Genomic DNA, 13,902 nt, shown 5'->3' on the forward strand with positions numbered 1-13,902 from the left:
ACACCCAGACAACTCCTCGGGGGAGCCAGGCACCAAGCTCAGCTCTGCTTCCCACTGCCAGCCTGCCAACCTCGGTACTCACGGCTTCAGAGCCAGCCGCATCCTCCACCAAAGCGATGCCGCGCTTCCCAGTGCGCTTCAACCCTATTTTGTGACGGTTGGTGTGCAAAGGCCCAGAGCTGATGCTCATGGGAAAAAAAAAAAATTACTGAGCATTTACCTCCTCCCAGCTCCGGGGTTAGAAACTCCCTGGTTTTGCTGCGCTATCGCCGGCAGCTGCTGAAGGGGCTCGGGGCCTTCGGGAAGCCGCAGCATTCCTGGGAAGCGCAGGCAGCACGAGCGCCTGCCAGGCTGGCGGCAGCGGGAGCGACCGACACAAACACTGACCTGCAGTAACGCTCCCCCAGGTCTGAGCCTGGCCGAAGGACAGACAAGGCACTTCTGTTAGTGACTGTGGCAGCGCAAAAAAAAAATAAATTGAAAGAAAGAACAGAAAAAAAGACTGATGCTATTGTACCCAGATTTGTATCAGTGGACTGCAGCTGATGCCAAGCACTTACCACCCGCACTTCCTGCTCGCCACCCTCACTTTCCTGGAGGAAAACATCCATTTTAACCGTTTATTTAGAGCCGTAAGAATTTCAACAAATTGTATTTAAATACAAATAAACACCAAAGCACGTTTCTGGTGGGAACACAACCACATACCCAATTTGAATATCGGTATTTTCTAAGTTCCTAATAGAAATAGAATTGATGGCTGTCCTCAATAACAGACACAGATCCCAAGGACTACAAACGTTAGACCACGCAAGAACAAAACACAGGCTGTTCACAGAGGAGTGTAAACGGGTTGTTATTGACATTCACAGGGGTACAAACTCCCAACGATACTACTTTTCTCTTCACTCAGGTACCCAAAAAACTAGAAAGCAAATATTTAACAGCACAAGACCTACTTTTGAACAACTCGGGCTTTTAACAATCCATCCACCACAGACACGCACGGCTCCGTTCCGGAGGCTCGGCTCGGCAGCAGGACGCGCGCTCTGCTCGGAGGCAGGAGCACAAACCTCACCTCACGATGCCCAGGAGCAACACCCACGGACAGAAACCGGGGGGTTGCCTAAAATTTATTTTCCTCCTCCCATTTGAGGCCACCATTAACAAGCTGGGGGAAGCAATTCAAGAGTGACGGATGAGGTAAGGATTCACCACCGACAGGACTCGGGAGAGCAAGACCTCAGCAAAATCAGGCCAGCCCCTCTGGGCCGTGAGCACACACCAACAGCCCCCTTGCACACACAGTCCCAGCGCTGGGCGTACTAAGGAGGAATCGCTGCCAGACAGTGTTGTTTTCCTGATTTCAGCTTTGCAGGTAACATTTCGGGAGAACAACGTGCTGCAGATCCAACGGTTTAAGCAAAACGCCACCCAACGGACTTGCACGCGGAGTGCCCGGAGCAGGGAAACCTCCGCAGGCAGCAGAGCCGCTTCGCCACTTGTCACCGAGAGGCGACCGACCACCTCTACCCGCCAGCGAACACCACAAGTTGGGCTGGCTGGTGGGCAAACGCTGAGGTCACGTGCTTGACAGATGTCTGGGAGGCTGCAGCGCCGTTCTCACGCTGTCACATCTGGTTTGTGAAGAGCTACCCCTGAAGGGGATTACGGAACGCAAACATTAGATATGCCACTGCTGCTCCAGGCTGAGGGCACAGCGCAGACCTCAATACACTAACTCCTACATGCAGGCACAGACCTACAGCCTAGATGACTCTGAAAACACTCGTGCTCTGTCATTATCTTAAGGTTATCACACCATAAAGTAACACCTTAAAGTTTGCAAAGGGAAAGGCAAAATAATTTTGCTTTGGTGCATATAAAATATTGCATGCACAGTTACTAAAAGTGTTGCAAAACCTATTTAAAATGAGTTTTATTGAGATGAAAAAGTTTTCCATGGTAACTACAGAATGTTAATCAAAACCAAGTGCTTCCCCTCCATTAAAAACACGAATTGGAATACTTGTTGTTCAAAAATACTTTAAAAAGTAATCAGTTAAATGGAGTATTTTTGGATGTGCTTTACTCCATGCGCTGGTTACTGTTTCTAATCTTGCTAATGAATGCACACTAACAAGAGGTTGTCTGCCTGTTCATCAGAGGCTTTGAAGGGAACCTACTTTGCTGAACAGCCTTCAGCTGTGAGGCTGCACTGGCAGCAAGGAGCATTCAGCAGACCACCCAAGGCGCCACAAAGCGCTGTGCCACGTACAGCGGTGGCGTGCTCAGGTGGCCGCATCCTTCTCACTCTACAAAGTACAAAAGCATTGGAGGACTCCAGGTATACAAAGCAGTGTTTCTTGCTACCATTATCCCTTCATAAGCATCATCTTCTAGACTTCCAGGCAGCTCTGGAATAAGGAGTAGTCCTTTTCTTATCCGGTGGTTTGAAGTAAGAGTAAACAGGTGCTGCAGGGTACTCTGCATCTGGGTTTTCTGCCATCATTTTCAGCTTGGCTTCAATGGCCTTTATTTTCGCACTGACACTGGAAAGAGGGAAAGCAGAAGAGAAATTGAGCTTGATCTTCACACGGAATCAGACTACAGCAACCCAGAGATTCCGACGACACGCAAACACCCAGTCACACGAGGAGGGGCCGGGCAGCCCCCACCGCTGCACTCACGAGCAGCGTGGAGTTGGGAGGCAGGAACCCACTGCTGAAAGCCCTCGCTATTTCATTGCCGTCCTCAGCACGGATTTGCTCCCCCAAGATCTCTCACAGCACCACAGAATCACGGTCCTTGCACCTACTCAGCACTTTCCTGAGGACACCGAGCGACACAAGTACACCACGAGGCTCCCTACTTCATGGAAAGTGATGTCATTTCGAGAGGTCTGAGCATGGGCAGCAGAGCGCAGCTCAGACGAGGCTGCTGGAAACAGCAGAGAAATGAAAGCCAGACTTCCTCCCAGCTACAAGACCTCTCGGGATGGGAAAACCCCAGACTCTAATTAGGTCAGGAAGAAACATTATTTCAGCATTAGCAGGGTTTATCCCAAGAGGAGAAGCCATCCTAGGTTACACCCCAAATTCCTAGGACTTTTGTTTTTCGCTGTCCTCCATTCCCTACAGCCAGAGGAATGTTCCCTTCTCTGCTGTGGCTTCTTGCAGCACCCATCCTCACTAGAACACCTCCTTTGTGCCACTAACATAGCTAAATATCTGCAGGACTCAAGTCTCTCTTGCTCATCACTTCCTAACGTTGTTACTTCTGAATCCCACGCTCATTTTATCTGGAGGCAAATTAATTATCCCCAGTCCTGCTTCCTTACAGGGCTCCACCGACAGAACACAGGGGACTATCACATCCCCTTTCAACAGAACTGTGAATGAGCAAAGCGGCGCTGCACGCTTCAGGTAAACGGAGGGGCTGGAGGCTTTAACCGCATCCCGCAGAGAAGACCTACCAGCCCCAACACCAGCAAAAGAAAAATAAATTAGTTTTGTGAAGTGCCACCTGCGATTTTGTTTTAATCTTTTGCCACTACAGTAGAAACTCTTGCTCATAAGCATTTTGCTTAATCACATTAGTACAGTACAAAAACTCTCACTGAAATCCACATCAAGAAGCACAAAGCACATTCTGGCCAAAGGAGCTGGAACGTTACACATTCCCAGTTCCTCTCCTGACCCCCTTCCTTCCTACTGCCCTAGTAGCTTCACACACGAGAAAATGAACCTCCGAGTCTGAAGCGTCCCCCATCAAATGAGCAACTTTGCAGCACCCTGCCCTTTTAAAAACAGCTCTTCTGCCACCTTTGGATTTTAGCACAAACACAACGCCAACCACCCTAGATCTTACTGAAACTGAAGAAGTTAGCTCCCTGCCACTCCCACGCTTTGCTCGCCTCTCGCCCACCCCTTCTCCTACCTTAGGTTAGACTGGGGCGGCTCCGTGCTGGAAGACGGCTCCAGACTGATTGGAAGGATCTTCTCGTTTTTATTGTGATCATATCTCTGCGAACAAGAGACCAAGGACTGAAGTCAGCCGGAATTACAAATAAAGGAGCATTTGCCCACAGACACCCTTGAAAGTCGGGTTAACATCACCTCAGACTTTGTGAAGCTTTTGCTAGGAATGATTTTGGTGGCCAAACACTGGAACAAGTCCCAGCCATAACATTTGTTTAGCACTGACACAGAACGTAGACTCTGATACCGAACGCTTACGTGCATTGTACTACGGATCCTTAAACCTTATCCTGTCTTACTGCTTCTGGTCCCCCTCTACAGAAGGCATGAAGCAAAGACAGTAAATTTTAAGCTGCACTGTATTGCTATGCTCTTTATACAGATATTTGCAGAGTCAGAAGGTAACCCAAGCACACGACTGCACAAAATTGTGCAGTGCTGGGATAAAAGAAAAAAAAAAAAGGAATAATAATAATAAAAAAGACCAGTTAGGAACCACCTCCTTTCTGTAGAAAGCAGCTTGCAAGTCTGTCATCTGTGGGCAACGGGCCTCCTGAACTATTCACAGCACTCTGCTTCCTTATTTCGCTTGGCATAAAGTCAGGTTTGTTTTTCAGCAGAGCAGCTCAGTCCGACAGGGTCTGGTAAGCCTTGGCCACTCATTTTAAAACTACTTAGCATGGTGCTGGTATTGTCTAAAATAAACACTCGTTACAATAAGCAAAAGTTTGGTGGTGTGAAATCTTTCCACGCACTGATCAGAGCGCGCCAGGCAAACCAAAGGGCTGTTTATGTGTGTTCTTCGCCATACCCTGGCCAGCCCAGCACCGAGCTACCCCGCCGACCTCGCGGCGGAGCAGACGCTCACTCCTCTGGCTCAAACTCCTTTTACGGCCTGATCATTCTTCAGGCATCCGGAAGCACGTGGCGCTCTGGTAGCTACAGAGCTGAGGGAAATGGAGACTGGATTTGCGCAAGCTTGGATGTGCTGACAAGAGCCTGGAGCCCTTGAAGCCAATAATTAAAACAGCATGGTCTCCTCTAACAAAGATACCTGTTTCGGTTGTTTCAGCATCCAAAACAGTTGCGCTAGCATACTGGGTAAGAGAAAAGTTAGAAAGCCGCTCGTTGGATAATCAACGCACGCTAAAAGCTAACTACCCAAACGAAAACAGCAACAAACGGCTTCCTCTCCCTGCCTCCCCCAAAATCCATTTATCTACAAAGAAAGTTATTCAAAATAAATTGCTTTATCAAATACCAGGCAGCCAATAATCGCAAGAGAAAGAAGACAAGAATTTTAAAAATGTAAACCAAGGATGTTCCAGAAGGTACTGCCTAAGCTAATACTAAAAACTTGGTATTTTATGTGACAGAGTAAGTGATAAAAGGATATTTAGCTTAGATGTGAAATGTGTCGCTTTAAAGTCAGAAGTAATTAGAGCTGCTGCCACATAAGTACTTTCAGAAGTAGAACAAAGTAATAGAGCACTCGGTAACTGCGAATTTCCATGCATCTCCTATCCAAAAAGGGAGTAAAAACCACAAAGGGAAGGATTCAAACTTTCAGCCAACCACTCACTAAGTTTGGGAAAAGTTAAACCCTGGACACGTACAGAGGTAATCTCTTCCCACCGCTCTGCTCAGACGTTCCCTTACAAAGAACATCAGTAAACGCCCTATTCCGACTCACAGCTAACCCAGCACAGTTTAGGTGGACAAGAAGTGTTACACTGTCAGCGCCGCTTCTACGGGAGTTATTTCCTTGAACAGACTGAAATTATCTTGCCAGGCTAAGACAGCCTTGATAAGAATTGTTCCTTAAAGTTTTTCAATTCTGCAAATGAAAGGCAGTTCTTATTCACAACAAGCAGCTCACCTTGACTTGCGCGTGGGCCCACCGCACCACCAGTTTCTTGGAAAGGGCCAGCTTCCCATTGAGACACTGGATCGCCTTCTCCGCTTCCTGCACAGGAAGACAGTTCAATAAACAAACCAAGTCTTTAGTCAAAACTGACTCAGATGTAAAGAGCCTTTTTTCTTTGTTCCTCAGCCTTCTGTAAGTACAGCTAACCGACAGCAGAGAAGGTTTATCCCATCGTATCCCACTCCAGGAATATCTTTGGAAGACTCCAACAGCTGAGTAACCAGACTCTTACCAGCCTCGTTGGTTTATTCTTTCACTTGTTTTGGGGAAGGAAATGGGGAAAACGATCAGGAGTTTTGAAAATACCAAACAGAGAGGCCACTGGAACAGCATTCTGAGGGAGGTTTATACTACAGGCGTTTCTCTAGAAAATACTGTGACTCATTACAGCGTTTCCACGCGTCTCTAACACCCACGTGCTTACTGCAGGTCCTGCTCGTGTGCACGGGGGCCATTACCCATCTGGTCCCGTTCTAGGCTCAGCAGTGGAATCTGTGTTGGGACACTCCCATAAAACTTGATTCACAGAAGCCGAAGATTTTTGTTGCAACGCTGTTCCACCTCGCTATGAATAATTTCCTAGAGCAAACACACCGTGCCAGGGCTCTTCTGACACCCTGACCGGCAATTGCACAACAAAAAGGTGAGGTCATACAACCACAAGCAATCTCCAAACCCTCACTTTTGAACGATTCTAACAGAATTATGACAAAATAACTACAACTCCGATGTTGCAGCTGAGCATGGCTTGAAATTTTGATTTGTAACAAGAGCTAAGACCCCAGATGGACAGGCAGGGACAGTTCACCCCAGGACGCTGCAGATGTGTCATGTTGTACATCTGGCAGCACCACACGAGCTGGTGTCTGCGCATTCATGAAGCCAAAAGGAAAACCAGAAGGCCTTCAGAGCAGACCTGGATTTCGGGTGGGCTGGCAGGCTGATCCAAGGCTCTGTGTGGACCACAGCGTCTCCAGGGTAAAACCCCACGAGCTCACTACAGAAGTGGACCAAAGAACTGCTCCTTTCTGACCAGCATTAGAAAGCAGGATTCAGGAAAAGACAGCAGAGGAGAAAGGAAATCACTATGGCTCCTTCCAGGAGGAGTCACAAAGTGGCTGTCACAGAGTGGAGCTGTTAGAGCCTGTGGGTTTGTGCAGACAAGACATTTAATGTATCCCTTCCTCTTTTAGCTTTACATTGACATAAAAAAAGATGGGGAAGGAAGCCCATCATTTAAATCAGAATTTTAGATAAAAGCTACATACCTGTTTGGTTTCAAAGTTCACAAAACAGTAACCCCTGGGCTGTCCCTCCAGAGCACCCGACTTGTGAAAGAGAAAGTCAAATTGCTTTACTTTGCCAAACTTCTGAAGGAGTTTGAGAAGGTGGTATCTGAAGGGGAGAGAAGACATTTATGACACCTTTCATCACCTTGAAAGTGAGGAGACAGAGGGGAACCCCCCCGAACACACACACACACACACACACACACGTTCTACACTCCGTAACAGAAGCAGTTCAGTTGTGTCCTACACACATCCCCACACACCCACAGAGGCGGGCGCCCCGTACAGCAGCCCTTCAGCACCCACAGCTCCAAGCTGTGCTATCAGCCACCGCTCTAAAACCCCAAGGCACAAAGCTTCCCTCCCAGCGGTGCCAGCTGAAGGGCAGAAGATCTATTAATAGTTGGCTTTTGGACAACCATACAATGGCTCCCTAGGGGTGTGGGAGGGCTTTGCCTCCTGCCTCTCCAAACCACACCTACTATCAAGCATAAACATCGTCTGCGTCCCGTCCCTAGCCCTGACGTGAAGCTCCATCCGCTGTAGCCCTCTCCCTGCACAAGCAGCCCTAGCCCACAGTCCGCAGCACCCTGCCTCCCTCGGGATGCCCGCTGTTCCTGCTGCCCTCCCTCTCCCTGCAGGAGCACTGCCAGCCCCGTCCTTTCCCCGTGCCAAGCAGGGCCAGCGCACTGACAAGGACACGGCCGGATCGCACAGAAATGCGGTTGCCCTCCCACGCGCCTGGCAGAGCTGGGGAAGCAGGAAGACAGAAGAATAAGCAGAACAAACTGCAGCCAGGAATTGACAGTAGACCAGGCAAAAAAAAAAAAAAAAAGCCACCAGACAGACCTCCGTATCATCCAGGCCAAATCTGCCAGTGCTTCTAGCTCAGACAGCTTTTCAGCAACATGCACATCAAAGTCAGACACTTATTTAGCCAATTATCTTCCTGCCATCCAGCGGGGAGCGTGCTGTTTCCAATAAAACTGGGGAAAGCCGGAGTAAATCTGTCTGCTTAGTATTTGAGCAACTTAAAATAAGGAGCACATTTGTTGTACAGGCCACATCTAATCCTGGAAGGTCTTTGCAGCTTTTTTCGGTTCCCTGGGATCAGAGTGTTTAACACCACTAGCTGACCCCAAAAAGTGTTGGTTTCCATTTCACTGCCTGACCCCATCCCTAGCATTTAAGAATTGTCTAAGGGCATCTTAGCCAGGACTCATCTTCTCCCGATCAGCTGCACAGCATTCGTCAGCAAGCCACGTAGTCTAAGCCAAATTTTCAGCTTGCAAGAGGACCCTCAGTGCTCCAGGATAACCCAAAGCCTACCAGGACAACCCAACGCACACACGGAGCACCAGGCGCTGGATGAAACCTTGCCTGTCCAGACATGAACGGTCAGTAGTGGCCCCAGACAGGCAAATGCACCAGGCAACTTTAGGGACAGTCCAAATAGGAAGGGCAGACAACATTTTTCCTAATAAAGCCTGATAGGATGTTTGAAAAAGGCTTTAGCCCTTTGTTAAGCTTCAGGAGCCAGGCAAGAAAGTTCCAGGAATGTGAGTCATCTCACAGGATGGGTCACGGTGGACATTCAGGATATGCACTTTGAAAGAGGTGAAGGTGCTGCGAGCGTTCAGACGAGCGGCACAGAAGGGCCAAGTTATCTCCCAGGGGAATAAACACATTGTAATTGATTATGGAAAGCTTCCTACATCCTTCAGAATAAAGACAAAGCAAACGATCTTCCAAGAGGCCTACGGACCCTCAGCCTCTGCTCAAAAGGCAAGGGAGACAGAAAGCAAGAGCAGGGAGAAAAAGAAAAAAAAAAGGAGCTGGTTACACCCCAGCTGGGTTTCACCACCGCACCTCAAGCTACCCAACAAGCAGTCACAGATGTACAAGTAAAAACACTAACTTTGGAGACGTGATGTATAGAAAACCCCACATGCTGAACTTTCAGAGCCTCCAAAATATGTACACGCACCTCAGGCTTGTTTCTGTAAACATATTGCTACAAAAAGCACTTGCAATTCCAGCAGTATGCAAATACCATCCTTACCGCCGGAATGCTGCTCCCCTTTTGGCAGTTACAGGGGCAGTGGAAGGGCAGCGATGATTCTCATCGCTAACAAAACCCTGCCGCTGCCCCGCTAAAAGGGATACTTTGTGGGTTGTTTTTTTTTTTCCTGAGAATCTCTGCATTTAAATAATACTTTCTTAGCAGCAAAGTGGTGGTTGTTGCTTTAAAACAAATTTCATTAAGCGTCTAGAAGCAACCAATGTCATCTATTTTAGTTAAATCCTTAGATCGTACAGGATGAAAATGCTATTTTCCACCACCCACGCGTGCCATTTTTACAACTGCAGGTCACCTACTCTCCGTGGAACAGCTCAGAACCAAAGTCTCATATACCTAAAAGTTTCAGCCTGCGGTTATGATTTGTTATTGTTAATACAGTGAAGGCATTAGCAGTAACTTGACAAGTAGTTCTCCAAGCCAAGAGGACTTCAGTACTGAAGGCAGACCTGCCACGGAAAACCAGAAGCCTTTAAAAAAAAAAAAAGTAAGTGAGAACATGTAAAAAGCTTTACTATGGCAACAACTTGGGTTACGCAGAGCTTGGAAGTCACTCGCACAGATGTGGCCCCACCGCGCCGCGCAGCTCACCGCAGCCAACCTCAATTTCCACTTCCTGTCATCTGATGTGAATGCGAGACAAACCAGCAGCTCCCCCATTTCCTTTTCCTCCGCTCTTCCTCCTGGCACCCCGAGCGCTATTCAAACCCAGGCAAGGCTTCCTCTGAACAATGCTGTCCCAAGGATACCGCAGAGGGACCGGGCCACATGCGAAACCTATTATGGCGAAGAATTTTGCCCCACTGGGAGCCAGGAGGAGTCTGTAACAACAACTTCGCACACATTGTTTTCTAGGTGAGACTCATCAAGATGGGATCGTAGACAAGCGGCTGAGCAGCCAAGGAAGTTGGACACCCGCTATTTCATACCCCTGGAAAATGAATGGTCATTCAAAGGCCACTGGAAACCACATAACGTGTATGTGTAACTGTGGGGCTGGAAATGAAACGTTTGCCTGCCCAAAGGGTCGAAAAGTCTCAAAAGGCTTTACAAACAGCAACGGGCAGAGGCGGCAGTCCTGCTCCGCTTGGGCGGCGTAACCAAAGGACGGGTTTTTCCCCCCACAGGGTGGGAGCACTGAGAGGGGACGGGGACAAAGGGTTGTGCCCCAGCACACCTCCCGCCCTGCTGCGCAGCTGGGGGGGGGGGACAAGCGCTACACCAGGCAACGCTCGCGGTGATGGCGAGGGCGCTCCACGGCGTCCTGGCCCAGCGATACCAAACCCAGCACCAACCCTCTGCCGCTCTCCTCGGGCACTGCCACGGCAGGCCCCGCAGCAGGGACCGTTCGGCATCAGAACTGCGCGGAGAACAGGGTCACAGAATCACGGCGTGGTGGGGGCTGGAAGGGACCTCTGGAGGGGATCCTGCCCCTCCTGCTAGAGTGGGTTCGCCCAGAGTGGGTTGCACAGGATCAGGACCCAGTTCACAGGGTACGTCAGCGTTCAAGGTCCTTTGAGACTCCCATCTGAGTCACAGTCACTCAGTGAGTGCAACAACCTCCCGTCAGCCAGCAGCGGCAGGCTGTAATTTGCGGGCAGCCCTACATTTATAAATTCCTACTGCTGCAGCTTGTGCTCAAATGTGTACGTTACCTATTAACTCCCTAGCGCTTGATTGCAGCTATAGGTTGCTCTCTTAAATGGAAGTCTTGGATTAATTCAAGACTTTCTGAACTCATTTCTGCTCAAGAAAGTCACAGCCAGTTATTAACCCTGCTAACAACTCAATCAACTTTACTCTGTCTTAAACAAATCTAACACAGAAATTGCAGAGGCAACACTTTAAAAACCAGATAAAAGCAGCAAATGAAGAAACAGCTATTCAGTTTTCAGGTGTATGTTTTTAGTCATGTGATTAGTAACCTCAGCAGGGATAATTCAGATGAGCAACTATGAGCAGAGATGTAAGCCCTTAGGATAAGAAAGTTAAGGCTCAAGGTGATTTATAGAAACTTACTGACCCGACATAGAACCGCACTCTTTCTCTCTACACTGACAATGTGTTAAAAGGAACTTTCTGTTCTTTTTTATTCACAAGGAAATGGAGATTACAATATGGTTTGCAGGAGAGAATAGCCGCTTTTAAAGCAAACCCAAAAGCAAGACACAGAATTATAAAGCCTGAAATAAGAAACAAGCACTGTCACTCATCACTGGGCAAACTTTAAACATTCACTAGCACGGCAGCAGTCTAGGTTTGACGACTCTAGGGAATAAAGCCCCTTGTCCACAGCTGCAATGCTGCCCTGGACACAGTCCCTGGCAGCAAGGGTACCAGGGCAGCCGTGTCCATACCCACAGCGTTGAATTCATGCAGCTGCAATAGGTTATTTGAAAAGGAACAGCCTGTCCATGCAAGGAGCTGACTGCAACCCACAAAACTCATTTCCCCCGAGCTATCAAAATGGTAAATTTTGCCACATAAAGCTATTAACTTGTCTGGCCTAGATTCAGAGGAACAGCCTAGACTGAAAGGGTCTTTAAAAACACCACCAACGATCACCCCAGGAAGCAAAGGATCTAACGCACTTACAAACACCCACTATTCTTCCCTGCACACTAACCCAGTTCCCTGAGTCTTTAAGGACTCAGCAAACAACATGCCCAAGAACTCCTATATCTAATTTTATGTGGTCAGTGAACATAGACAAACCAGAGTAACGTAGCTGTGGGATAAGAATGGTAATTAATGCAGAAACCACCCAAAGCTGAATGGCTGAAAAGCACAATGCATTAATGATTCCATTTAGAGGCTGTTAGAAAACCGCTCTGTTAAGATGAACCACATTTAGAATAAAAACCTAGCACCTGCACACACACAAAAAGAAGCAGGAGGAAAAAGTATTCCATGGCAGACATAAGCAATAGTTAATCAAAAATGCTTGTTTTTTAGAAGTGTATAAACCCTGCATTGTCTGGGGTTTGTTATTTGTTTGTTTTTTTTTTTAATACGACCTACTGCTTTCTCAGCACAGTATCTAAATACGGGACAGTAAGTCATATTTCCTTCACAATTTAGCTGTTCAAATATTATGTTTGCTCAGAAGATAATTATCTGTAGCCTGGAGAAAACACGAAGTGCATACACACACACACGTTCGATGTATGCACTTGTCCACTATAAGCAGCCAGCCACACCGCACCCTTTGTCACTACTACTCAGTTACTCGAGTAACTTTCCTCCGTTCAACCTACATCCCACTGCTGACACCACCAAAATAGCAAAACAAAGCTCTTGGTCGCCCAGAAAGTCTCAAACCTACAATTCTAACGTTTCCCTAGAAAACAAAGATGCTTTTGCCAAGAAAGGTTGGACCTTGAGGTTCCTCCCAATCTGGTGTTCTACGGCTCTGTGTTTTCAACCCCTGGGCTTCCAGCCGGTGCAGTGGCTCACAGAACCGCCATCTGCCGTAGTTAAGCACCTGCCTCTGAGCCTCTTGGTCCGAGGGGTCAGCGTGGCCGTGGAGACACCCCACATACACACACACACACACACGCTCCAGGCCACCCGCTGGCACCGAGCAGACACAAGGCTGCTCACGCAGCGCCGTGGGAGCCGGCACCAGTGGGCAAATCTGCTGGAGTGGGGCAACCATCACCCCTCGCTGAGGGGCAGAGGCAAGAGCTGGGTGCGCCACACCAGCCTGCGCTGCTCTGCTGGGCACGGGGGCACCCCCAGCGCGGGTCCCCCCAAACTGTCAGCCCTCCCACACCCGGGCGAGCCCCCAGCACCGGAGGGTGAGCAGCGCTCGGGGGCAGCCAGGGCTGGGGAGGGACAGGGCAGGAACGCCAGCGTCCGGGGACACACACACACCAGGGAGGGGAGATGCAGCACTGCCCGGGGTGCTGCGCTGCTGATCTGGGGGGGGCACATGTCCCCGGTGATGGGGGTAACGGGGCGAGGGGGGGGCGGTATCACTGTTGGGGGCGGGGTAGCGGGAGGGAGGCGGCGCCCCGGAGGAATGGGGGTCCGGGGGAGGCGGGCCCGCTGACGGGGGGGGGGGGGGTACCGGGAGGGCGCGAGTCACTCACTCGGTGATCTTGGGGTCGAGGTTGCCGATCCAGAGGCGGTGCCCGTCCTGCAGGGCGCCCTCGGAGAGGATGGAGGCGTTCTCCAGCGGCAGCGTCTGGCGCCCCGGCTCCATGGCTCTGCGGAGGGCACCGGTGAGAGCGGGGAGGGGGACGCGGGCGGGGGCCGGGAAGGGGGGGCGGGGGGGGGGGAAAAGAGGCCGCCCCGAGGCCGCACTCACCATGACACCGCGGGACCGCGCAGGCCACGGCCGCTCCGTCCTCGCGCAGGCCTCGCCACGCCCTTGGCGCCGTTTTAGTAACGTCACGCCGCGGCGCGCGCGCCGATGACGTTGGCTGGAGCGCGCACGGCTGCGCGACGGTGAGCGAAGCGGCGGGCGGGCGGCCACCCCCACCCTCCCCCTCCCCCTCCCCCGTCCGCCCTCCCCCTCCCTTCCCTTCGCGGTCCCCGGTTCCCGGGCCCGGTCCGGCGGGCGGGGCAGCCCGGCCCTCGACAAGGCACCGGCGGGGCGCGCGGGAGCCGTGGTGGGTGTGG

At 50.2% G+C, this 13,902-nt stretch overlaps 1 protein-coding gene across 1 annotated transcript; it reads right to left on the bottom strand.

Moving 5' to 3' along the window:
* Window positions 1-840: 840 nt before the first annotated feature.
* On the bottom strand, window positions 841-13,612 carry RBM18 (RNA binding motif protein 18). The gene is made up of 6 exons (XM_086475669.1): window positions 13,589-13,612; window positions 13,371-13,487; window positions 7,176-7,302; window positions 5,860-5,946; window positions 3,940-4,025; window positions 841-2,552 (listed from the first exon to the last, which is right to left on the bottom strand). The coding sequence occupies exons 2-6, from the start codon at window positions 13,481-13,483 to the stop codon at window positions 2,393-2,395; spliced, it is 573 nt and encodes a 190-aa protein (XP_086331795.1). The 5' UTR covers window positions 13,484-13,487; window positions 13,589-13,612; the 3' UTR covers window positions 841-2,392.
* Window positions 13,613-13,902: the final 290 nt, after the last annotated feature.

Source organism: Leptosomus discolor, chromosome 19, assembly GCF_034619465.1.
Source record: "Leptosomus discolor isolate bLepDis1 chromosome 19, bLepDis1.hap2, whole genome shotgun sequence".
Lineage (NCBI taxonomy): Eukaryota > Metazoa > Chordata > Aves > Leptosomiformes > Leptosomidae > Leptosomus > Leptosomus discolor.